Source organism: Carassius gibelio, chromosome B11, assembly GCF_023724105.1.
Source record: "Carassius gibelio isolate Cgi1373 ecotype wild population from Czech Republic chromosome B11, carGib1.2-hapl.c, whole genome shotgun sequence".
Taxonomy (NCBI): Eukaryota; Metazoa; Chordata; class Actinopteri; order Cypriniformes; family Cyprinidae; genus Carassius; species Carassius gibelio.
Window position 1 is genome coordinate 17,138,531 of NC_068406.1, and position 27,974 is coordinate 17,166,504.

At 37.2% G+C, this 27,974-nt stretch overlaps 1 protein-coding gene across 1 annotated transcript; it reads right to left on the reverse strand.

Annotated features, from left to right (window-relative positions):
- Positions 1 to 4: 4 nt before the first annotated feature.
- LOC127968443 (contactin-2-like) lies at positions 5 to 27,941 on the reverse strand. Its single transcript, XM_052569668.1, has 23 exons — positions 27,689 to 27,941; positions 17,509 to 17,610; positions 14,342 to 14,483; positions 13,579 to 13,754; positions 13,365 to 13,460; positions 13,047 to 13,259; positions 12,851 to 12,953; positions 12,530 to 12,711; positions 11,641 to 11,777; positions 11,224 to 11,353; positions 10,861 to 11,011; positions 10,614 to 10,741; positions 10,050 to 10,225; positions 9,286 to 9,406; positions 8,790 to 8,948; positions 6,890 to 7,039; positions 6,648 to 6,718; positions 6,238 to 6,472; positions 5,490 to 5,605; positions 4,830 to 5,016; positions 3,258 to 3,370; positions 2,690 to 2,858; positions 5 to 2,589 (listed from the first exon to the last, which is right to left on the reverse strand). The coding sequence occupies exons 2-23, from the start codon at positions 17,564 to 17,566 to the stop codon at positions 2,486 to 2,488; spliced, it is 3,117 nt and encodes a 1,038-aa protein (XP_052425628.1). The 5' UTR covers positions 17,567 to 17,610; positions 27,689 to 27,941; the 3' UTR covers positions 5 to 2,485.
- Positions 27,942 to 27,974: the final 33 nt, after the last annotated feature.

The following is a 27,974-nucleotide window of genomic DNA, read 5'->3' on the forward strand; positions in this document are numbered from 1 at the left end:
GAAATACAGTCAAAATGTTTTTTATTGAAGAATATTTACAAGTGCTGCATTATTCACATTCAGTCCGCAGTGGACAGGCTCGACTTTACAACAAATGTGGTTCATGGTAGTTCGAAGAGACCACTTGACATCACAACCTGAGTGACATTCAGAGTGAAACTACAAGCGTGCCATTCGACTCCTGCAAGCGTAAATACAGACAAGTTTGGAAAGTTGTTAGCGGCTATAAATGTTGAGTTGTGACTGACGAAGCCCTGATTGAACACGAAAGGGGGCAAACCACACAACGTGAAACACAGCAGAATGATTTTCGAATTAAATGATACAAGAATTGAAAGCTGTGAAATTGTACATAGTGGACTCATAATGCACTTAAAATCACTTGAAATAGAAGTACAAACCAAGGGCAAGAGACAAGGACACTATAGTTTTGGTTTTGTAGTCCTAACATGACTTGAGTGCTTCTACATTTGAAAAGTGTAACATTTACTCGACTGCTACCAGGGTGTGGGACTAGAGCTACTGATGATGCTATTATGTGTTTTTGGCTAAAATCGTTTTAAATGCCACTGATCGTGATTTGTAATTTACAGTTAATGGGCAAAATATAAAATTGCTTGATATAAATGATCATACAAGGTGTTAGAGATGAAAAAGACAAAATGAAGGAGCTCAAACAATCAAGCACCCCCCACACGAAGAAAATACTACATTTACAGTAAGAACTTGATAAAAACAGTGTTAAATAGAAAATGAAATACATTTAATAGAAACACTGAATAGAAAAAAAGCGAATAATTCTAAAGAAATCATCCCACTGAACAGGCACTAATGAAAATCAATGCAGGGTGAAGGAAAGAAATATATACAACATTCAAACAGTTTCATTGTACCTTTTTGATCTGAAAGTACAAGCTTCAGACTGAAATTTGACGCATTGTGCACATCAAACGATTTCATAACAGTTTTAAGTTTGTACTTCGGTAGTTGAAGTCATAGTTTTGAAATACAAATCTAAAAAGCACAGCAGAGGATCTCTGAAATCTTTAGTTTTGTTCATTAATAAATAAAAAGGAAATAAAAAGGAAAACATAACAGTAAAAAAAATCCATATAGGTTTTTAAACAAACATGGCAGGTTTAGGTTGAGCTGGATTTTGTAGCAGATAAGTGTCCTGGGACCTGTTAGAGTGACCCGAGAGCCCCAGAATTGTCGCTAAGACCATCACAATCACTGTTGCCAAGTATGCGGTCTTCCCACGGAATTGGGCTGCTTTAACAGTGTTGCCGCAGATTGTTTTTCATGTCAGCGGGTTAAAGCGCCCCCAATAACGTGACATTTAGCCCCTGCAATGCGATTCTTACCAGGGAAACCTCCCCGAAAATTTTTATTTTACCCACTGGAATGCAATTTTTTACAGGGGACACCCCTCAAAATGCTACTGAGCTAATTATGAGTAGCAATTGGGTGGGTTTTGTTATGAAAACCTGGCAACCCTGCTCACAATCTAATGTCAGCCTACCAAAACACGTCTCCTAATTCTTTTAGTCGAAAGGACCTTGTCACTTAAGGTGTCTGCCATTAAGGACAGCATCCAAAGATTGAGCCAGTTCTTGTAAGAAAACAATACCTTTATATAATAATTAACTTGTTTGTCCATGAATGTTATCTTCAGCATTGTTCAATGTTCAGTGTCTCGCTCTTGCAGTGTGCCAAGAAAGCAATTAACAGCCCATGGACGTCAACTTTATGTAATCTTTGAGGAAAAAGACAAAGCAATATCAATGAGATAACAGAGTGATGACTTTGCCAAGCCAAGCCCACTTTAACAACTACACGAATCTGGTTCTGTTGTACCATTGCTTTTGTGGGACCTTTCTTCTTTAAAAACTAGAAAACTGAGGAAGGCCGAATGCTACAATCATTCCAAAACAGATACAAAAACCTGTTAATAAAAATCCTGATCCACGCTTGCTTGAAATTACATTGACACACACAAAAAAAAAGATAAAATAAAAAAGGTAAACATTCATTTGGATCATTTTGCAGTCCATATGCTGCCGACAAAGTATAAAAAAAAGTGTTTGTTTCATCCATTATGGAAATGTCACCAATACATCCATGTGTATTTACACCTATGACGAAATCAACAAGATAGAGCTGTTGTTGAATTTTAGAAACTACAACCAAATGCTGACATGATCAGTGCTCAATTTTGAGTTTCCGAGCTTCTAAGGCAAGCGTCTAAAATGATAACAATCAAAAAAGTCTCCCACAATGACTTTCTGTCCAAACATCCTTGTAAAAAAACCTTTTTATACAAAAGAACCTTCCACTCCTCAATTCAAAAACTTTACACCCCACACATCTATTCCAACTTTCCTCATCAGCACCCCCCAGACCCCCCCCCCCCCCAACCTACAGCCTGTCCCTTCTGGGGAAAACCTGCTCCATTCAATAAGAAATGCCTCATCCCTGGCTATCATCACAGTCCAGACGAGCCAATGAGAACGAGTGCTGTGAACAACAGAACAGATGTGCAGAGGGACCCAGAAGTGCCAGAACTGTTCTGGACCATCATTCCAGTGCCTGTGGATCAAACACACAGACTTTCAGAGACATCATTTAGAAATTAAACTCTAGGTCTTAACTAAAACCAGTACCCCTAGCTACTTTTAGTATCACACACCTGAATCTTGAGACACTATTGCCTCATGGGCTGCTCCGTCTCCTCCATCTCCCCACGAGCGGATTTCCAGAACCACATAACCATTGTCCTTGGGTAACGGCAGAGTGATGGAGTTCTTGCTTTTCTCCACTATCTTCAAGGAAGAATGGCCTTCATGCTTGTAGAGGACCTGCACAAATAATAGAGAATCAGTTAATGTTAAAATGTTAAAAAAGATTTTCAAGCATTTCAAGTCAATTCTCTTTGTATAGCACCTTTCACAAGACAGTGTCAAAGCAGCTTTACAGAAAGTCATGATGGTGAAATGTTTATTCACTGCCAACAGGCTCGATAGGATCGTTGGTCTGATGTTCCATAAGGGACAACACGTTCTCTTCTCACGTGACATTAGGCTGCTCATTTATTCAATTCTTACCTCAGAGCTATGTAATAATACGACAGAAGCCTTTGACTGAAATGACTGAATCTGAGCAAATATTCTGATGACATTCAAATTCAGACAGATGACCCAGCACAAACACACATCCTAAGATATACCCGTAGTTTTGGGTGGCAGCGTGTCACTCACTTTGTAACCCAGAACGGCAGACTCATTGTCCATGGATTTAACATGATCCCATCTCACAGTAACCCAAGAACCAGCAATCTTCCATGAGACGTTACCTGGAGGACGGCTGGGGGCTAGAATTAAAGATATAAGCAAAAGTAAGTCCACAAAGCCTTCACACCATGCTCTGTGACAAAGACAGGAAGTGCAGATGTCAAGTTTTCAAGTATATGAATGACTGTTCGGGGACTGTTCATTTGAACTGCAATGGAAGTTACAGATTGTTGTAGTAATCTTTAGTGGCAAAATAAAACTTATTATATTTCTGTTATTGTAACATTGTAATCTAAATAAGTGGGTTAACCTATTTCTACAGATCAAGTGACAGTTCATTTTCTCCACAAAGGAGTATGAAAATAAATATAGGTGGTTTTAAGTTAACAGCAAAGCTCTTTACCCAAAGTATGAAAGAAAGGTTCTGTAAGGATAACTCCAACCACGACAACGTGATGTGATTCAATGAGATCTTTAATTTCTCTAAACTCTTCCTCCTTTAGGCTACCAGCTTACGCAAGTTGGACATTAATCAGCCTTTTTTATTTCTTAGAACAACATTCTTATCAACCAAACACTGCCCTCTGATTTAAAGAGTACCCAGCTGACATTTCAACATTTTTAATAGGTGTATCAAGGTTGAATCACTGTTGAATTTGTTTTAATTTTGCAAATTAAATCAATGTAGATATTTATTGTAGGGCATCCATTTATATATATATATATATATATATATATATATATATATATATATATATATATATATATATACACACACACACACACACACATATATATATATATATATATATATATACACACACACACACACATATATATATATTTATATATATATATATATATATATATATATATATTTATATATATATATATATTTATATATATCCTTTTTACATTAAACATTCTTTAATAATGAATCAACTGAAATTCTTTCAGTCATCTTTTAAAATTAAAGGAGACCTATTATGCCTCTTTTTACAATATAAGTAATAGTTGTGAGTCTATAATATAAGTAAAGTTGTGAGTCTGTAAAGTTTCAGCTCAAAACAACCCACAGACCATTTATAATGATCATTATGAAAATTTCTATTTTGAGTGGAAGCAGAAGCATGCTGTTTTTGTGCATGTCTCACCCTGAAATCATGTTTTAAAGGGGTCATATAATGCGATTTCAAGTTTTCCTTTCTCTTTGGAGTGTTACAAGCTGATTGTGCATAGTGAGTTTTTTCACAAGCTTGCAGAGAAAGGTTTACCAAAAAGAAAATTACTAGGTTGATCTTTTTCATGTTTCATAGGTTAGTAGCTGCACCAGAGACCCAGTTATAGCTCTTAAACATGGAAAAAGTCCGATTTTCATGATATGTCACCTTTAAAGTTTGATCAAGTGTCGGCTATGTAGTTAGGAGTAGGAGCTTGGGTTAAGATTTGCAGAATTTTTTTTTTTAAATCTCTGAGAGCTTGTTCTACTCATGTAAAATAAGTTACCAGTGCACACTGAGCCCAAAAATGAGGTCTTACGAGGTTTCTTGGTGACGACAGTGGTTCTTGGGGAGGGTGGGCCAGTGCCTGCACTGTTGTAGGCCAATACAGTGACATGATAAAGAGTGTTGGGCCTCAGACCAGTGACTCGTGCCATGCTCTCCAGCCCTGCTGTTCTCACTCGGTCCGCAGCTGCCTCACGTTCATGTTGTCGCCAATAACGAATCTGTAACCAGAGCAAGAGGACGGTCTCAAACCTGTGACAAGCTTGATCATACTGAAAACAACCTGATTGTGAATTCTGTATGAAAAATTAACATAACAAATCTTAATTTGCTTTTGAAAGACAATTATATTACCCTATTTAATTAAATACAATCTGCAAAAAATACCCTTTGATACCAGTGGATTTCAAAGCATGGCTTTATCTAAAGGGAGGCACCTTATCTATTATTGCGTTTCATGTTCCTTGATCTGATCTAGACGTGCTGTATATAAAAAAGGAGCTAATGAGATAACAGTAGCTCTATTAGTCTATTAGGGCAAAGCTCATATACTGATGTGCCACCTCAATAGCCAACATTGACCCGCAATGGTCAACAAAACTGCTATTAGCTCTGTCATGCCATTTATGTTTAACAATCCACATACAAATATAAAAAGAGATATTACAGATATTAAATGAAGAATGGGCCTGACCTCATAACCCCGAAGAACTCCATTAATGTTCAGATGTTGAATGGGGTCCCAGGACACCTGAATCTCAAAAGCTGTCAGAGCCGTGGCATTAATCCTTCTTGGGGATATGGTAGGCTCTAAGGAAGGCGGGAAAACATCATGTTACACCTCTGTCAGTTATCATGCATTTGTTTAACATTAAACCTTTTTTAACCTTTCATTTTATAAAGCTGGCCACATTTTAATCCCTGACTCTTCGAATTCTGTAAATACACCCCTTACGTGCACATTGCTGTGATTACAGTTTGATGTAAACGTTTGATGTCAGTTATAATACCGTTTACAATGTCTCTTTATTCATTAACAGCCTCTTTTTAAAGCCAACATTATACTCTGACACGTGCGACAAAATTATCTTTCCCGAAGTGAGATGTGATGAAAGACCTTGTTAAAATAATCTTGGGATCCTCATAAAGGATTTACAGAGCAGTTTAGTTTATTTTCTCATTTCACTGGTATTATTGGTCCTTGTGTTGTTACTTCTATAACTACTAACTGATCACTTAATAGGAATCTTTGATATGTAAATGTTGGTGGTTTTGTGTGTAAATATAACTAGGATGAGACATTATTGCAGCTTTGTTTAAATATTGATTTTGGGAGGAAATTTTGACTTCAGAAAGTTACAATATGCTTCCACAGAACAACAAACTCAACAAAGTCTAATTAGAACACAATGAAAATGATTATCCTTCACAATGTTTCTCACCCTCTTCTGCAGAATGTACCACAGCAATCTGGCTGAAGGGACCTTCTCCTTTCTTGTTGTAGGCCTTGATTCTGACCTCAAAAGGGCAGTAGGCTGACAGACTCTCATTACTGTACACATATCGTGATGACTCCACGTGTGGCACTCTCACCACCATCCATGTTGGCATGCCTTGCTTTCTGAATGCCAGGATATAACCAAAGCCATCTCCATTCTGATACTCCCTGGCCATGGTCTGCAATTCATTCCAGTAGAAAATGTTTTTTTTTTTTTGTCTCATTATGGAACAGAAGGTGAGTGTTGAGTAATAAAGACATTGATTGACCATCTGTTCGTAACTCTACATACTGATTAAAAAGAATAAAGCAATCTAATATGAAATTATAGCAATAGAGGTCCATGGCACTTACAGTCCATGTAATGATAAGTTCATTACGGTTTCCTCCACCTCCACCAAGTCCACTGGGAGCCACAGTGGGTGCTGTAAGATAAATAATAAAATAATAACCCAATTATATAATGGAAAAAAATACATTACCGTCTTCCAAACATTACTATTTTATGTTATATATTATATATCTATATTATAGTTATTATGATATTCAATATTGAAATTTTTGTTCAATACTACCAAATTTGTAATTGTTCTGACCTGCTTGTTTGGTTCGGACAGGCTGGGAGGGCATGCTTGGTTCTCCACTACCCAAAATGTTGCTGGCTATAACCTGGAATTCATAATCCATCCAGGGTCGAAGATCTATCACACGTGCAGACTCAGCATTTCCTTCTATGTTTGCAGGTTCTGAAGGAACCATAACAAACAATCATAACATAAACGAACAATCATAACATGATGTATGATGGTCTAACACAAATACATTTTCAATATAGCAAAGGGTGTTGTGAGTTTGACAGTTTTCTTACTTCAAAACAAATAAATGAAATATTTACATTTTTAAGCAATATGTGTGCAACCGTGACTAAAGCAAAAAAAAATGATTACAAGATGAATATGAAATAAAACTACAAATGATTACAAGATGAATATGAAATAAAACTACAAATTGTCACATTTTTTTAATTTGGTGTTCCAACACATACATGTTTTACCAACTGGAAGATCAGCTTCATCCCCCTAGTTGATGAGAACTGTTGAATTTGTTTTAATTTTGCAAATTAAATCAATGTAGTGTTCTAAGTGTTCAGCTGTGTGCTGTTGCATTAATTCTTCAGATATTAAAAGGAGGGAATGTGTCTTATCAATAATATATCCTTTGCTTCTGCATTCTAAGTCTTGCATTCGATGACGACACATGCAAACTTTGCAAAATTTGTATACAAATATATAAAAGAGGAAGTCAATTAAAAACAAAGGGCATGGAGAAATCAAGAGTTTGGAAACCACCGGCGACATCAGCAACCAAAAATGACCTGATCGGCTGAGAAAAACAGAGGAGTTGACAAATCATAAGAGCTGTGAAAAAGAACCTTAAAACACACGTCTGTAAAACCACCAACAACCTCTAGAAACTGGGGAGATGCTCTGACAATCTACTGTCCGTAGGAGACTTTGACACAGAATTAAAGAGGCTCCACAGCAAAATGCAAACCTCTGACAAGCACCAAAAACAGAAAGGCAAGATTAGAGTAGGCAAAAGCCAGTAGAGTTTTGCATGCATGACTGTCTCTGGAACAGGCCCTCTCAATTTTAATAATGACTTAATGTATGATGGCAGTAGCAGAATGAATTTGGAAGGGTACAAAATAATCTTGGCTACCAATATTCAAGAAAATGCCACCAAACTCATCAGAAAGCGCTTCATATTGCATCAGGACAATGGCCCAAAACACCCTACCAGTTCTGTCAAAGTGTTTATCAGGGCAAAGAAATGTAAAGTCTTAGATTGCCCAAATCAATCTCCAGATTTCAATTTGATTGAGCAGGAATTTCACCATCTGAAGAGGAGACAAAAGGCAAAAACTCCTCAAAACAAGCAGCAGATGGAACTGGCTGCATTAAAGGCTGGGAAAAGCTTTTCAAAGGATGAGACCAAGAGTCGAGTGATGTCCATGCGTCGCAGACTCACTGATTGCATGGAAAGAAATCTGTGAAACATAATAGCTTTTAATCTTTTACATCTGTCTTATGTTCTTATGTTCAGCTGTCTCAATACTTATGCTCACATAAGGTAGTGGGATGAACTATAAAATGCTGTCTTTTTTATTTGGTAAAACATGTATATGTTGAAACACCCAATAATAAAATGTGAAATTCTGTAGTTTTGTGTTATATTCTTATAATTATTGTGTTATATTATCTTTTGATCATGTTTGAAAATGTTTTGACTCCACAGCAAAAAAAGCAACTGAGGGCAAAAAAAAAGGGGGACTGTGAAGAATTCAGGGTTATGAAATAAAGTTCTAAACATTTATAGAAAAAAAAACACTTTTCATTATAAGCCTATTTGTAATAATATTTATGCAAAAATATAAATTCTACTATTATGCAGTAAGTTGTGTTTGTATTGCATCAAAATGGCCCATGACCTCACCTGTCCTCATCCTCTTCCAGTCGTGAGTCTGTGAGGATCGGCCCAGGATGACATACTTGCCAATGGGACTGTGGTTATCATATCCACGACTCCATCTCAGCAAAACTGATGTGTCATTGACACTAGTCACCAATAAACCTCCAGGAGGTCCTGGTGGGCCTGTAAAGAAAGAAACGTTTAGCTTTACCAGAAAATAAACTTCTTCTTTTTTTATATATATATATATATTTATATTCATGCACACGGCTAGTTGGGTCAGCTTTCTTAAACAAAATCTGTACCAAATGGGCATATGGGAACTAAACCCCAAGGAAATAGATCTGCTAAATTTATATTTCATGACTCTACATTTCATGCATTCTCACAGGGCTGAGAGCTGAGAGTTGTCTGAGCAAAAATGATCAAGCTAAGGTAAAACACAAATGCAGGGCTGCAGGCTGGTGAACTGAGCTTTCATAAGGTCTCTATCAGTGCTCGGCCAGCTGGAAGCCCTCACCCCTCACAACCAGCTTGGCCGAGGCCACAGCACTGTCCACCACCGTCTGGGCCGTGCAGGTGTATGTGCCAGCATGACTGAGCTGTCCGTTCACTATCAACAGGTCACCAATCGTCTCTTTCTATATAAAATGACAGGGAAAAGAAAAGTAAACTGTGTTAGAAAGTAACCCAAAACCCAGAAGCCCACTTCAACTTCATAGGAGCATTATCATGGTTTTTATTACATGCTTAATCTGGAGAGGTTTCGAATTTGGAATTTTAAAATTGACTGTACAGAATATAATATGTCTAAAAGGCATTTACTTTGAAGTGAATCCTATTAAAGCTAATCTCAGAGTGTGTGAAGAGCCTGCCGCTATTGGAATACAAATTCAAATGGTTTTACTAATCTTTTTAATTTTTAATTTTAAGAACATAACTAGATTTTCACATTTTATTAAAGAAAGTGTAAGTGGTATTTGCTAGGGTGTTGTGGGTGGTTGTCAGAGATCCTCTATGCTCTAAGTTGTTTTTAGCATGAACTTTCTCTTTATCAAAAATGTAAAAAAAAAAAAAATCAATAACAATAATAAAAAAATACATTTTAAAATATATTAAAATATAAAACAATTATTTTCACAATATAATTGTTTATACTGTGTATTTGATCAAATTAACACAGCCTTGGTGAGCATAACATACTTACATTTTTGTGTAAATCTTAAAGAGTTAATGTACTGAAGTGTACAGTTTTTTAAACACCCACTGACATCAAGTGCTCACCCCCTCCAAACGCCGATAGTTTCCATTTGGTTCCTCGAGGTCCAGCAGAACTCCATTGAGGAACCAGGTGAAGGTGAGATCCATAGTAGGGTCATGTGACGCATGGCACTGCAGAGTGGCATTTTCACCCTGATTGATGTCAGCATTAGAGGGTGCTAATGTGATTTTTGTGGCATCTGTTTGAGAAAATGGTGCAAAACATAACTTCATAAACTGAAAGAATCTGCACCCACATTAGTATTTTAAAGGTTTATGAGCAGATCAATAAGACAAAAACACACTCAGGCTTAAAATCATAAGATATGTGCACAATGAATATGCAGATAGAAAGGTGTTTACATCCAAAGCAAACTAAGCTAAAAAGCCTATAAAGTCTATAAAGTCCCGATAAAGAAACATTGTTAATGGGTTTTACAGGATCTTACACTTTTCAAGTGTAATCTGTGTTAATAAAAAAAAAAACTATGTATATAAACTTCCACTTCTGCAACAATATTTAGTGCAAAACAGATAACCTGAGACCTTTTAAAGTAGATAAAAATACAAAAAAATTGGTTTTGTTACCTCTGACAGACAGGTGTCCCGTGCTGTTGGCTTTGCCAAGGTAGTTTTCTGCAAAGCAGGTGTACTTTCCCTCATCGGAGCGACTGATATTGTAGATCCACAGAACTCCATCTGGAGTGACTGTTATCCTGGAGAAAAATCCTCTTTTTGAGATCACTGTACTCAAAGCATCTACAAACAGCTCACAAGGCCATGTTTTAAAGCATTTAGGAGGTCTTTGAAACACTTTGAAACATTACTGGATTACCTGGTACTATTGGTCAGTAGCTCTGTGCCACGGCTCCAGAAGAGAGTGGGTTTAGGAGCCGCCCGAGGCTTACACTCCATTTTCACCTGTCCACCACGAGCAGCAGGAACAAGCTTACGTACTGGATTTAACCTGAAGTCTGGAGCCTGAACTAAAATACGGTGACAGGACGGGGAGGAAGGGAGATGGGGAACCATACAGAGAGGATTTAAACACAGATCATATTATAATTGGGGTTCAGGTATGACTGGGTGGGCAGAAGGGGGTTTGAAGTGCATTAAGGTAGATAACAAGAGAAATGTGTCAATGATTTTCGCAGTTGCATTCTTTTTTGCTTTCATTTTGAAATTAATTTGTGCTCACCTTGAACTCTGAGCTCAGCGTTTGAGTAAATGGTGCCGTGTTTGTTTTCGGCCACACACTGATACATCCCTGAATCCTCCAAGGCGAGGTTACTGATCCTCAGTCGCCCGTTAATCACTTCCACACGGTCCTGCGGACAGGTAATTGTAAGAGACATGATGCACATTCACATTAATGCCAGCAGAGGGCCACACGACATTTCTCTTATCAATATACCTGCAGCTGAGAAAATAATGAGCAGGTTATTCACTGTCACATCTCCCTGCCTCAAAGACATGAGGAGTTTTCTAAAAATGAGTTAGCATATATCAGTCTGAGTCTTGACAGTCAGAGGTCCTGTTCATTTCTGATAACACACACATTGTCAGATGACAATCCAGCTAGTTTAGTGTGTGTGTGCGTGCATATATGGCTGACCTGTGTGGTGAGGGGCTGTCCGTTACGGAGCCATCGAATGGTGGGTCTCGGTTTGCCCGAAGCAGCACAGCTCCACTGCAGCTCCGAACTGATTTCCACCTCAGAGTCACTCATGACCTGAAGCCACTCAGGCTGGGCTGGGAAGAGAGAACACAAACAAACCAGCAGATTTTACTTCTCTCCCTAATAAGTGGATTGATGTGTATTTATTTATTAATATAATGAATCAGCTTTTATTTTGATATTATTAGTTTTGAATTAAAATTGTGTTGTTTTGTGCACACACACATACACACACACACAAACACACTCACGTGTGTTTTTGTGAAAAGAGGGGACATCCCATAGACGTAATGGTTTTTATACTGTAGAAACTGTATATTCTATCGCCCTTCACCAACCCTACACCTAACCCTAACCCTCACAGGAAACTTTGTGCATTTTTACTTTCTCAAAAAAACTCATTCTGTATGATTTATAAGCGTTTTGAAAAATGGGGACATGGGTTATGTCCTCATAAGTCACCCTCTCCTTGTAATACCTGTGTCATACCCATGTCATTATACAGAGTTGAGTCCTGATATGTCACAAAAACAAGAGCACACACAGTACATAACTTTAATTCATTTTCATTTTTATTTTGTTTTAGCATTTAAACTTATTCAATTTTAATTTCAATTTTTCGTTTTTTAGTCTATTTGTAATATTTATATTTATAGAATTTATATTGTATATTTTATTTTATTTTAGCTTCTTCAAATTAACAAATTTTTTATAATTTTAGTTAACAATAACAACACAAGGTTTTATGCTGCATCAAACCTCTACCAAAGGTAGCAAGAGGAAAATCTAGTAGAAAATATCATTCTAGTTCTGACGTTGTGCCTACCTTGCACAGAGACACGTCCCTGATGTGTCTCACGGCCCTCTGAGGTGTAAACCTCACACTCATACATGCCCTCGTCATCAAAATTCAGTTCAGGAATAATCAGGGTGGGTCCCTCTGCACTTGCTCCGACCTTCGGTGGTAAAATCCCATCGACCTTCCTCCAGCGGATTTTAGGAATGGGACTTAGGGAGGGAAGTAAAGAGTGAGCAAAAGGATTTTAGTGAAATTTTTTCAATTTTTATAGCTGACTGAGTTATGGGTTATGTTGAACAGATGTCGCAGTGATCTCTAATGGGAAGTGAGGAGCTAAGGGGGACTTACTTGCCATAGGCAAAGCATTCCAGCTGTACAGTTTGTCCCGATAATGCGTACGTCTCAGCGGGAAAACGCACTCGGACATTTGGAGCGGCTTTCCTTGGGTTTGCTTTGGAAAATCAAAACGCAATACTTTTTTTAAAATATAAAATGTTATTTTGATAGCTGCATGTACTTGAGCTTGTTTCTTATTTTAACTAACCATTAGGGTAAACAGTGAGCTGGACAGCTTTGCTGAAGATGCTCTTGGTGCTGATGTCCATGTTGATGGTGGTGAAGCAGAAATAGTTGCCCGTGTCATTGGCCCTTGCATTAGCAAGATACAAGTTACCCGTCACCTGAGAAACAAACCATCTGCCCCCCTCTGGCTGGATGAAGTTGGGGAACTCGTTTATGAACCAGCGGTAGGACAATGCTAGGTGGAACAAAATGAATGGAAGATGTAATATAAACATTTGAGGAAATAAATAAACTGAATATAGAGTGAATTGTTACACTAACTGATAACGTGAAATCATACCTGGGTAATGAGCTGGCGGCTGACAGGCAAGAAAGGTTCCTGCACCTTCATGGACCGTCTGAGGGCTTCTACTCTCAGGGGGGAAGTCATGGAGGTCTAGAATGCACACAACATTAATCAGGACAGGTAGAGTACAATTTCACCTCCTGCTACTTTTATTCAGAAAGGAATAGTTTTCACACTGGGAAAACAAAATCATTTGGTTTGAACTCACAGCCAAATTTGAGGTTAGCCACTCGGCTAATGATGGTGCCACAGCGGTTGACGGCGAGACACTGGTATGACCCACCATCTCGCCCATTCTGAGGGTTATTGATCACAAGGTTTCCTGCGACCTGTGTGTAGTGCGAATCCTCGACAAATGCTATTTCAGTGCCATTCACACGCCACCTGTGAAAAATCACATACAAGATCTAACTTCAATAGATTCTAGCTTTAAAAAAGTGCATAACCAATCATTTATTCAGGCAAACTTGTAGTACACTCGTTGTGGGGACAGCATGCATATTGTTTTAAAATATATATTTTTGCTCGGTTTTCCTGAAAAAATATTTTTACCGTCTTTTAAATAAGGAGATTTTTAAGGCTTAAGAAGCAAAATTGCATATTAAAACATAGTTTCAGAGAATATATATCATTGTTTATTTTCTTACCATATTGACAAATAGTGTTTTTTCTAAGCATAAATATACAACAAGATTTTGAGAAGTTAATGTATATAACTAGACTATTTGGGTCAGTAACACTTTTAGCCAACAAGCTAAAATGCATGAAACTGATCAAAATTACAATAAAGACATTTATAATTTTACAAAAGACTTCAATTTCAAATATATAGTATTTGAAATAATTTATTTTGGTAAAAATATTTTTACAATGTTTGTGTTTTAAGTTAGATCATGTGAATAAAGTGAATAGTGAATAAAGGTCCTGTTTTGTTCGATAAAGTGTAAGTGCCAAAAAGCTGATGTGAATACCGGTAAATAGCAGCAGGGCTGGCGCGAGCCTGGCAGCTCAGGGTCACCTTGCCTTCTGGCATCCCCTCTGGGTAAATCAGACTAGACGGCTGCTCCTCAAACACAGGGCCACTGTCATGACCCGACACACACACATCCCCACCTACAAAAATGTGCCCACCGTTACTGTCTGTTAGAAACATTTCAACAAAGACTGTCACAAAATGCTTTTAAATCAAAAACAGCATTCATGGCCTTTTAGCATGGTGACCCCTTGCATTTTAACCAACAGCTTTCCTGTTACCAGATGATTAAGCAGGCAACAGAACACTAAATGAAAGTCAAGGGTATAGTAAAATATCTATGAGAGTAATCTAGCTCAAGTATTCTTGTCATGCTCAGGCTTTTTGTACTGCCTCCTTTGACAGCCAGTGTACTGTGCCAAACCGACAGATACAGGGGGCGTGCGTGCCTAACAACTCCAGCGTATTTGCACTCAGAGTGGGAGTGTACTCCACCCGGGGAAAGTCAGCAGGGAATACAAGCTGTCAGAAAGAATTGCACGCACTCAGATATTTTGACAGAACAGAGGGGAACAGGAGAGTCTCCAGGTAGCCGTAAACGCATATGATGCATTATGAACTGGGTCAAGATTGAGTTTGGATTATATAGGACTGTGTGTACATTTGTGTCAGTGTTTGCAACTATGACTAGGATTTTGCCTTTCTATTTTTAAATAAATTGGTGCTTCTTTTTGAATTGAGACTGTGTATTATAATGCAATTTGTGATGGATTAGAGTACTATGAAAAAAGTTCTTTGTTCTTTGTTCTCGTATTTTCCAGTAACACATTCCTAAAACAAGATACATTCATTTATTAATAAATTGCAGATATTGATATCGTTTTCAGAGAATATAATGTATTGAATTAAGTCATTTTTTTCCTCCCTACTGGTATTTAGCTGTGGTGTAATCTAATGTTACGAAGTAATAATATTTTATTACATTACTTAAGTATTTTTTGGGACTATCTGTACTATACTTGAGGTTTTTTTTTAGCCATTTTTACTTTTACTCCACTACATTTCCTAATTAAAATGTATACTTTTACTCCGATGCATTTCCCCGAGGAATATTTGTTACTTACTACAAAATAGACAGAAGTCAAAAGAACACAGACCAAAATAATTTTTTGCACCAGGCTGTAAACGTTTTTTTTTTTTTTTTTGCTGTAAAGTTGGGCATTTTAACATGGAGAGTCTATGGGATTGACTCTCTTTTGCAGCCAGCCTCAAGCGGCCGGTCGATGAATTACAGTGTTAGTCACTTCCGTATGGGCTTCACGAGAGAGAGCGGGAGGTTGCCGCTCGGTTGAAGCTCAATGACTCACTCATTAACAGTCACTTGCTGCCACCTACTGGTGGTTTTAATTTCACGTTTTGACCATTTTTTCACGTTTTAAATTCTTACAGATATCAGTATTCAACATTTTATGTTTAAAACAAAACATTAGACCTATTTATGCATCTGTAACTGCAGGTTAAATGCATCCATGTCCCCTCTGAGATACATAAACTGAGTAAATACATTTAAATGCTATTTCAGATGCAGAAATTTTCTTGTGCTGGAATAAAAGATGTTAAGTTGATGAACCAGATGAAGTGCTTCGTATTCTTACTAAAAATTAAAAAATGTAAGAAAGAGTTAAAACTGAACACAATCTTGTTAATCAAGTTGTGTATGAACATTTTATATATTGTTTATTTTCTTCTTTTTTAATTTTGCTTTTACTTGTACTTGTATGTTGCCATCTTTAAATAGGAAAACATGGAAGTTTTTGGTAGCTTCTAAATTCATCCCTGTTTGGATCATAAGGAATGAATGGTGCTGAGCTAAAAGCTAGCATAGTGGCGCCGCACGCTACAGCGTTTGAGTGCATGCACTGAGATGGGTACATATCAACTCGTCTAAGATGAATGAAGAACATAGTGGAATATGGAAAAATTGTGGTGTTTTCCTTTAAAAAGACAAGTTCTGGTAAGACTCACAGGAATCTAGGGAAATAATAGGGAGGCAGGGGAGGAGAGATGAGTATAGAAGGGGAGCCGGCTCCAAGAGAGGGTTTCTGCTCTGAGATTACAGTCAAATTCAGAGGTGTGATGGCTGCTTCCAGTAATGGGGACAAACAGCACAAAACTGCCACTTAAGTTCTTTTCCACTCAAGTTTCTCAACAGCTCTTCACAGTCTCTATGTGTAGTTACTTCTGTGTACTAGACTAGAAACAGTAATTGTTTTGTTCAATCTAAATGCCTGTGATAATACATCAGAACCTAGACATTTTCCTCAGTGCAGTGAATATGACAGAATATGATTAGGTATATTCTCTAACCATTTGTTCCTTTCCTTGCCCATGTTTTGGTGTTACCACATTACAGATTTATGAAAGAAATTAAAACTCTAATTCAGTAAGGATGCATTAAATTGAATAAGTGAGCAAAGACATATATAAATGTAACAAAAGATTAATTAATTTCCATGAACTGAATTCCATGAACAGATTCCTGATTTTACACTGCTGAAGTGTTATTTAAATGTTTCACTTTTCACAGTCTATTTTTTGTGGAATCAACAGTTTTAGATAAATCTTCCCCTAAATGGCAGGTGAAAATAAAACAAATTATGCTCTGTCTCTTATGTTGGTGAGATGGTGGCTCCTGGCCAGAATTTGGTGCAGAGTGGACCAGATTTTATGCCCGTGAAACTAGTACAACTTTAGAGTGCTGTTTGCCAAGTTAATAGCATTATGGGCAAAAGCACATTTTTATCAATGTTTAATGGGCCCTGGATTACTTCAGCCGTCAAAAACACCTCTCAAGTAAATCAAATCCCTTCTGCCCACTGATCTAAGATAACACAATGAATAATTAATCTGAATTTGTGGCCCCCCTCTGATGCACAAGCCTAAAACCACACATCCCAGACACCATCAAAGTGACAACGTACATTTCAATGATGTTTCAACAAGGAAATGCTGGCGCGGAGGGAATATAGAAAAAATAAGAACAAAGGGTGAGTGGTAACGAAGTTTCACTAATGGGGGAAGGGTTGAACAAGACCTAAGTATATTTGCAAATGGGATCTTGACTGAGTTGAGATGATGGGAGACATCAGAACAGATCATACTTACCCAATGCGTAGCTCAGAGCCAGAGAGCTGAGAGACAGCAGACACAACAGAATCCTCATCCTCCTACTCCACACTCAGACAAAAGACAGAGGCCTTTCAGCTCCTGGGGACAAACAAAAACCTAGATGACTCACAGAAAATAGGCTGATTCTGAGATGAGCATCAACCTTATTTTTAAATGAAGGTAACATTTCACCCAAGAATGAAAGTTTGTGGACCAATTCTATTGAAAATAAGAAAACATTGAAAAATATCCCAAAATATCTTCTATTATGTTCCACAGAAGAAAGAAGAAGGAAGAAGGATGAGTTTAGGTGCACATATGGATATATTTTATTTTTCTGTGTCTCTTTTACAACTGAAAAGAATCATAACAGCCTTGTCCAACCAATGTGAGGATGCATGGCTGTGTGTTTTCAATTGGCAACAAATTCTGATTTATTCTGACACTATATTCCTCTGACAACCTGAAAATCTACTCTACACCGTCATATTCACCGCTCCCTCGCCCTGATGTGTCACCTGCTGATGCATGCCTCAGATTCGGGGCTTATAAAACAGGGACATCAAATTGTCTAGCGGCTAAATTGACAAGAGTGCGCTGGGGAGCATCTGTTTTGCACCATTCGCCATCCGGCCCTCACATCTGCTTTGAGTGTGCAGGATTGTTTCCTTCACTGTGCAGCCCAGTAATTGGCAACTGCACATCTTTTTCCTGGCCCAAGTAATGGCAATCGCAACAAGAGCCGCTGCTCTGCAGTTCTCGGTATGTCTGCAGGTGAAGCTGAGAACCACGAAGCGTCAGCACAGATGTGCTGTTTGTGATGAGAATGCCCCCTGGAAGCAATCCAGCAGTTGTTTGTAGAGGTTTAAAAAAGAGAGAAGTGGGCTTTTATCAGAGAAATGTCTTAATTACACCAGACAAGACTCTGATTGCCACCTGACAGCACTCAAATGCTTGTTTTATCAGTACTGCTTCGGTGTGTTGTCACAGTCTTTTCAACCGCACTCTACTTAGCACGGCGTAATGTGCTGGCTGTCAGGATGTAGCTGACAGGATTTTCCTCATGCTGCAGTAGATGTACAGTATGCATGAATATGAGAGGGCTGTTTGTCAATGAACACAAAAATCAATCAATGCATCAATGCACACATTTACAGCAAGCTCTCTGTTATGATTTGATTTACCATTTAAGGACTCTGTAGTCCATCTACCATACCCTATCATCAGAGAGACTTATAAAAAAAAATATATATATATATATTTTTATATATATATATATATATATTTTTATATATATATATATATATATATATATATATATATATATATATATATATATATATATATATATATATATATATATATATATATATATATAATATATATAATATATATATATTTAAAATAAAAAAAATGATTTTTTTAAATTACTTATACATTTTATATTTATTATTATAGTATTGCAAAAGCAACACTTTAAAATGGGCCTACTGATTTTAACTGTATTTTTTTTTTAAATATGCATGCAGCACATTTAAAATAAAATGTTGTCTTTTTAACTGATATTTTAATATTGCAAAAGCAACCCTTTAATTAACAAAATTACACATTTTCATTTTGACAAGATCTTTGTGTATTTCTCAGGTTCACACCTTCCTACAGTGAATCATGCCTCTTGCTCCAACACTTTTCTGTTAAATCCCCTTGTTTTTCTGCGTCCATTTCAAACGTCAGAGCTAAGGACATTCATAACAGTGCTTGAGGCTGACTGCTTCCTGAGGGTGACAAATTCTACACATAGAAACAGAGTGAGCCTGAAAATGTATACTACATCAACCCTGCTAAACATTTCTATTAATTTGTGCAGGGAGATGGTGTCATCATTGTGGTTTAAATGGGGCAGGCATGGCCTAATAGATAGAAAGTCAGCCTTGTAACCTTAAGGCTGTGGGTTCGAGTCTCAGGTTTGGCAGGAATTGTCAGTGGGGGGAGTGAATAACCAATAAACAGCAAAAACCTCCCTTTGTACATGTAACATTTTTTGGAAATTTGGCTAACAAGAGGCCACCTGAAAAAGTCCTAGTGTTCCCTATGGCCATTTCATTCCTGTCTAGTGCCTAGCATCATACATTCATCTGAGTACTTCCTTTTCTCAAAAGCCAGGTTTCTTGTAGGACTGAAGTACTGCCTAGGGCAATGACGCTTTTACTGCTGCCCTGACATCTGCTAATGGGACTTAGCCCCCCAAAATGGATTTTCCCTCGCAGGTGGCTTATTGAAGTCTATGTGGAGACTCAACAAAATAAACATATCTAAGGAATTTTTATCAGTCCTTTATCAGTACCTTCATCTACATACCTTCAGGTTCTGTTGGACACTAACTGCATCCTCAAAAAAAAAAATACTTTGGTCTACAAACAGCCAAACTGCTATACATTACAGCTGATACAGCAAGAAACGTCTTGCCAGTCTGAATATTCCTAAAGTAAATCAAATTGGTATTCACTGAACCAGTCCAAGCCTGATCTAAATTGTATGCCTTAGTGTCCCCAAGTCACAGTCTTGTCACAGAATAAATATTCAATATTTGCAATCTGAGTTTGCAGATAAAGTTAGCACTTGATAGCCAGAGCTAAAACAGCAGCAGTGGGGAGGAATTATAATGATGATCCATGCAAAAAAAAAAAAAAAAAAAAAAAAAAAACCATCTATTTTAAAAACTAAAAATAAGTTTCTGGTTTACTACTTCATTTGCAGATGCCAGAATTGTGTAATGAGTCACTCCACAGCAAATCTAAAACTACAGGTCTGTGGATTCAACACCAAGTGCATCCTTTCATGATTATTCATGCCACGATTAGCTGTTTGTTGTGATTGTTTGCTGTTCAACATGTTTGCTCAGAGCAGTGAGTCATCTCCCCAGTGTCTGAACAGTGACACAAAGCTGGAACTTATTTAGGAACTTGAGTCTTGGGTACATTAAACCAAATCATTATAATGACTATGCCATTAAGCTTAGAATCTATAAAACATGACAATAAAGCAGAGAGCATGATTAAAGTGTAAACCCCATTGTGTAATTAACAGATACTACTGAAAGCTTCAATGGGATACATGAAAGTTAATTTTGTCTTTACTATCGTCTTTAAACATTTGAATCTAAGATTCACAAATTTTAAACCAAAAGAACTTAAGCACTTTTAATAAAGCTTTATGTTTGTTATTTTTCACAGCGGTTCCCAATGGTGATCTACAAATCCAAGCTCAATGGCTCTGCTGACGTACTGCCTTTTAGGGTTGTACCATGCATTATTAAAGTCTTGCCTTTCTCGATATTTCACCTAGCTGTCAGTTACTAAAGCAGCAATAATCTAATGAAATGTTGAATGAGGTTTGAAGGCTGCTATCCAAAAAGAAAAAAAGCATGGGGCTTTATTATAAACTAAAGCAATGAATGATGTTAATTAATAAGTGTAAGATGTGACTAATATGAGTGTGGTACCTTTTATTCAGAAAACGATATCAGCAATATAATTTTGCTTGTATAGAACATTGTGTGGTTGTGCATTTCCCATATATTGAGCAGTCAAAGACATGCTAGTATAATGTACCTGAGGACAACTGTCACAGTAGCTCTAATTGGTGCCACCTCAACAGACAGGAGAGCACAGGCGCTGGGAAAAGTGCTGAGGCTGAGTACAGCATGGCCTTAGACAGCAGCGTGGCAGCCAGTGGTGATAAAAATCTTCATCTTAAAATGCTGTCTTTGCCTTGGCTTGAAATCAGATCTCTGTTCAAACTGGAATGGCTCAGATTTCACAGACCCAAAGACCTGTGCTAAAATTGCTTAGTCTAAACAATGATATTTTCATTTAGGTCAAACAAAGCTCGAGTCCTTCAAATTTGGTTTAAGCTACACTTCAATCTAACTACATTGTGAAAAGTCATTCTAATGTTAACTGCACATGCAATGCAACGCTAAAAGACAGGACACATATTCAAGACGGGGTGACTGACCAAGTTCAATTGACTGACTTCAGTTTGCTCCCCTACATTGAAAAAAATAATTTTAAAGGATATTTTATATTATCTGTAATTATTTACTTCAGTTTTTAATTATATATCATTTTTATAATTTATGTGGTTATAAAATGTGGTGGGAGGAGCAAACGACAGACACAGTGGGCTTTTATTAACAGAAAACAAAACAAAACAGGGAAATAAAAGTGGCCAAAGGGGGAGAGTGTCCAAAACAAACAGGGGATCTGGTGTCCTCAACGTGCTGCGGGGTTCGTTTGGGTTGGGCAGTGTTCATGGAGGAAGGGTCCAGGTAAGGGGTGGAGTCCGGAGTCCGGAGGGCGTATGCGCTCTCCTCTTCGGTCCGGGGCGCAAGGGGCAGCGGCTTCTTCTATCGGTCACATCCTTCTCGTTGGCCGTGGCGCTTGCAGGGGATGAACAGCCTGTCATCCTGGCCACCCTGGCTCGTCCAGCGCCCCTCCTCTCTCACACAATCACTCCTGTCGGGAGCCTGGTGAAATGCGGCGATTTAGGACGGGGTGCCGATGATAATCAGGGAGGAGGCAGCTGACTCATCACATATATTTCTGTCTATTACTACTTTATCCATTGTATTCTTAAGATATATACATACAATAAGTGAAAAAGGTCACATTGATGGTTGAAATCACATGGATGATCTAAAAGTATGTGGTCAAGAATTCAAGTAAATATGGCTCTAAATGATGAATCACCCATAAACATTAAATATGCAGGATGCATACATTCAGTACATAAAACTAAAGCAGCAGCTTGTGCACCACCTGTTTCAATTGTTCTTATATACATGCACACATTAAGCGACACCTCATTGCCTCCCCGTGCCCTGCAGATGGTACGTAAAGTGGTGCCAGTTTGGGCCCTGAAGGCCACGGCCATGTATCAAACTCACAAGAGAAAGTGTGTGAGGGCGAGAGACCTTAGAAGACAAACAGCCTCATGTGGACCCACTAGCCCTCCTGTAACTGAAATATCAACATGATAGTCTGTGAGTGTTGACAGCCCGCCAAGATGAAATGTCCTGTAATAGCTTGGCTCACTTCACAGAGGACGATGATATTCTTGTGCTTTTTGAAGAGGAAACAGACTGAAATTTGGTGACCTTCAAAAGGCTCACAAAAGAAGCATTCTTTGAACATTTTAACTCAGGGAATAAAATTCTAAACACTGATATATCAATCCTGATTTTGATAAACACAGTATATGGTTACAATATTAATTAACGGCTGACCTTACAGATTAATTACAGAAATTACATTTAATTGTGATTGTGAACACTTATATTTGCCTAATCTAATGCTCAATTAAAGTTAATCTAAATGTAACCTTGATTAAATATTAAAATAATACTGTAACTTATAATTTTGTGACGCCTAAATTTATTGTAGCATTTAAAATGGCTGATTTCAGATTTTTTTGTTTTTGTTTATTTAGATAGAATATAATATTAGCCTTTTATAGGCTATCACAGGTAAATAAATTATCAGCTTATTTGTTCATATGGAAATTATTATACTTCAAAACTTTGGGTTTGGTAAGATGTTTTTAAAACAAATATCATGCACAGTAATTTTGAGAAAAAAAAACTTTAATATTTTAATGTTTCCTATTTTGCATTTCCTAAATATCTTTATTTTATATATTTTAATTTATTTAGTTCATTTTTTTGTCATTTATATAAAAAGCTGAATTTTTAGGATCCATTACTCCTACAAATTCGCATGAAGAGTCACATGATCCTATAACAAAGATTTCTTATTATCAATGATTAAAGTTTTTGTAAAAACCTTGATACATTTTTCTTTGATGAATTTTTGTAACATTATAAATGCCTCCACTGTCAATTTAGATCAAATTTGTCTTCCCTGTGCTGGAGTATTAATTTATTATTATAAAAAAATAAAATAAAAAAATAACTGAAACCCAACTTTTGAAAGGCATATAATCTTTTGTAATACATTTTCAATGAATTCACACCCTTAATTTTAACCATAATATCATTTTAATTAATCTAGCTGACTGTTCTACAATTCTGTTGACCGAAACTGATCGCATAGTGAAGAGGCTGCATATAGAACTCTCTCTGTTACACATTTGCTGTGGTAAGGCCCATTAAAACATAACAAGGGGCTGTGGTCGTACCGAGGGAGAGACTGCAATTACAATGCCCAGTGACTTCAATTGGAGCATGGCATGTTCTCACTGACAGATACAGCATCTGCAGCAGCAATGCCTGAGGAGAACAATGACCGCTCTGTGTCCCAGAAGTGCTCATTGCAGAACACAAAACAGAAGCTCATCTGTACTTCAGCACTTCACAGAGATCAGAGTCCCCACTCTTCCTCATTTGCCACCTTCTCCCTCAAACACAGGCCCATCCATTCTCTCTAATGGCCATAACTCAACGAGACCTCCATAACCCAACAGATGTGGAGGTCCTTGACCTTTATCACCCTCTGACAAAGACATCTGATCTTGTGGTCTCCGACCCTTCCAGTGACCTATTCCTCTCTGTTTGATCAGACATTTTTATTAGCACTCCCAGTGAATGGCTGAACTGCTGAAGGCACTCGTGACCTGGATGTGTGCAGATCAGGGTTAAGTAAGTGCATGCTCTTATGGATGAATGACTCTTTCAAATATATGTGACACTTCAGTTAAGATACACTTCGCTTCAGTTAAAACTTCCCTTCTGTAAGCACATCATCCTGACTGCCAGAGTTCATGGCTTCAATGCTCTCTACATGATCATTTTTCAGCAGCTGGACAGGAATCTACTTCCAGCTCCCATACTAATCTAATTTCATCTCACATTTACATAGATTCACACAGCGCTGTGGATGCATCTCATTCTCACTTCGTCCATGATCTATGAGAGGACTGGGTCATTTTAGCTTTTTCTAGAAGTGGATTTCAGCTACCATTTATACTGAAATGCAAATATGGAAAGAACCATTAAATAATGATGTTGTAAAATGATTTCTACTAATTTTGCCAGCTTAAAATTACTTTCATTGGTGTAAATATATATATATATATATATATATATATATATATATATATATATATATATATATATATATATATATATATATATATATATATGCATGTCATATTAGTCATTCAAACCATCTTATACTCACTTCACAATGTGAACAAATTAATCATGTGGACTAGCTACAAGTTTGTCCACTCCACAGATGCAGAAATAGGTTTATTGATCGGAGCTGAATCACAGGTCCTAACCTTGACATTCCAGTAACAAAACAGCGAAACCTTTACGTGTTGAGGCACAGAATCTATCTCATTTCCTTCAAGCTCTTGGGAGTAAACAACATGCCGTATAGCAACAGATATGGAGACCACTGTTTAAAAAGTCTACAAGTAGAGCCGGTCTATTAAAGTGTAAAGTGGTCGATTTAGGGACCAATTACTTAGCTAAAAGAGTGTGTCAAAATGCCCAAACCACAAGAAATTCAGTTGGCAAGTGTTCTGCATTTATATAATAGCTAGGATTTTGATGTCCATTTAAAATGTGAAAAAAAAAAAAAAAAAAAAAAAAAAAAAAATATATATATATATATATATATATATATATATATATATATATATATATATATATATATATATATATATATATATATATATATATATATATATATATATATTACCACAACTTACCTTAAATATTAAATAAAAAGAGTGTGGAGAATGACTGATGAATTAGTATAGAACATAATAATAATAATAATAATAATAATAATCAAAATGTAATAAAATATATTAAAATAGGAATTATTATAAATTGCAATAATATTTCATCTTTGAAATCTTTGATCACATAAATGCAGCTTGGCTGAGCATAAGAGACTTCTTAAAAACAACAACAACTAAACGTTTAAACATATGAAGGATACTGAATATATTGCTTATCATGATTACCTGTTTGGTAACTACATGTTTGGTTTAAGAAAAGCACATAAAAATTTGGGAATTTTTGATATTTTGGTGTCAATATGAATGAATATATCGCCCACATGGACAACACCCATCAAAAAAAGATCTGGAGCGCTAGTCGCTCACCCTCATCTGCTTCTGAAAGCATGGGGATCTCGTGAATGTTTTATGAGGGTGGTGGATATAGCACACGCCCTCATTCCAGTAGATTGTGAAGCTATATTTACATGAAGTATTTTATAAAAAATTCTAGGTCATAAGTCTGCCAAAATCAGAATCTGCCAGAATCAGCAGCATCATGTCCAAGAGCTGCTTGCGTACTACTGTTTTTTTCTTTCTCAGTCTCTCACCGTTTCACATTTTTTGGTTCCAGCCACACACCTGATCACACTGATGGGGCTGCTGCAGGCCAGCATTAGCAGTCCGTGGTGTACTTTTCCACAGTGCTTCACTGAGCTTTAATTTGCTGCTGCTGCTCGGTCTGTCACTATCAGTTTTAACCCTTGGCCATGGCTGTCCCCAGCCTCCAAAATACTTCTGAAATTATCTCTCTCACTACAACTGTCACCAATAAACCTGAGTCAGTGACCATTTATGTACTACCTTTTTTACTTTGCACAAATTACTTCTAAAGTTTTCAAAATGCGGTTGGGAAAATATATATATATTTTTTAATGTTTAAAAATTGTCAGGTTCAGTTTCTGGTCATGGTCATTAGATCTAACTTCTAAACAATACTTCTGGTAATTCAGATTCAAAGGAAGGAAGAGATTAAAGATCTCAGTGTGGCTACAAAGAACACAAAGACAACTGAGTGGAGACTGATCACAGAATTCAAAGGGCAACACTGAAATGCATGGTGCAAAGCCTTCAGTCGTTATTAATAGAGAAATGCCTAGGCACAAGACAGCTTAAGTCATGCAGATTTAACTGATAAGAACAGAATAAAACCCCATCAAATGAGGCGAGAATTTCGTGCCACAGGGCTGAGTCACAGAACAAGGCAGTTAGTATTGGGGCATACTGACCTTGGTGTGCTTTTTGTCTATGATCAGAATTTATGAACTGGAGCAGTTTGTTCAGACTAGGGTCTGCATTCTTTATATCATGTTGCTGAAGATGCCTTGATGGAAAATGTCTTTATTGTTATGCTTTAATTTAATATTGCAACTTACTGAATAATATTTCTAGGCTAGAACATGTGTATCTCTATGGAGAATATCTCTATTTTAAACAGTTATTGTTTATTTAAAGGGTTATTTTTAAAGTAAACAGATTTTTTTTTTTTTTACTTTTGGTTACAAAAAGAAAAACGATTAATATGGGCTTAGCTGGCACTTTGGAACCTGCCATTAAACAGGATTTTTATCCAAATTTAACAATTCATAATTCATAAAATATTAATATAAATGTTTTAGCCAACAAATATTGTAAAAATACAAATGGAGCATTTGGCACACTATGACATATAGATTAAACTACGTGTGACAGCTTGCAAGAGGTCTTTGAAAACAACAAACAAAACAACTACTGGAGAAAACACATTGTCTAACTGGACCTTCGACTAAACTTCCTAGTGTGGCAACTAGCCCCGGTCTCTTTTACATATGAGTAGTAGATCATACGCTTTAATGCAATATAAAACGTTACAATGTTATGCAGCGTTAACTACCCCGGGTCTCTCCTATGACAGCACTTCTGCTATATAACAGACTTCTCAATTTAATGTATGTGTGTCTTTGGCTAGTAGTTCGCACATGTGTTTCAGGTAAGACTCATGCTTATCTATCAGCCGCTATGATTTCAAGAAGGTTCGTTGCTCCCGTGTAAACAAAACGCCGTTACTCGCCGTTCACACAAGCCCACCCCATTATTTGATGATAGACGTGTTTATTTCATATAACGTTAGGCCTCCTGATAACTACAGTATGCCATAGTTAACCGAAATATTCCCGAATTATTATTCCGCTAGACTGTATTGCGCAATCTCTTTCCTGACAGATTATTATGGGACGCTTCAGTTCTCAAAGCAGAATATAAACACAGCGGGTGTAGTCCTAAATACGAACAAAATAGCCAAATAACGAATTAAAGGAAATATGAATGGAATTGTTAAGTGGATTATTACGTGTTAGACGATAAAGGTTTGAAAGCGCTTTCTTACCTTTCTAAGAAGCTTTGAATGAGGACGTGCTCGCGTCTCTCTGCCTCCTCCAGTGACGCTGCTGGTGCCGCGCGCTGCGTCAATAACGGCCACTGGCCTTTTCTAATATTATGAGATTTTTCTCTCTCTTTAAGCAGCTGCAGCCCCCGTCGCAATAAGGATGTTGTCGTCTGCACGACGTGATCTCTGTTCCTCACTCTGTCTCTATCTTCCTTTCATAATAGCCTAAATCATTCCCCTTATCCCTCCTCCCGCCCCTCTCCCTCTCCCTCTCTCTCTCATCCTT

Excerpts from the sequence above, each read along its gene's own strand:
- LOC127968443 (XM_052569668.1), bottom strand. The coding sequence starts at position 17,566 with ATGAGGATTCTGTTGTGTCTGCTGTCTCTCAGCTCTCTGGCTCTGAGC. Across the intron at positions 13,260-13,364 it reads GCCGCCAGCTCATTACCCAG|CATTGTCCTACCGCTGGTTC; the intron begins GTATGATTTCAC and ends TGTTCCACCTAG. Across the intron at positions 9,407-10,049 it reads ACTATCGGCGTTTGGAGGGG|AAAGAGACGATTGGTGACCT; the intron begins GTGAGCACTTGA and ends CATTTTATATAG.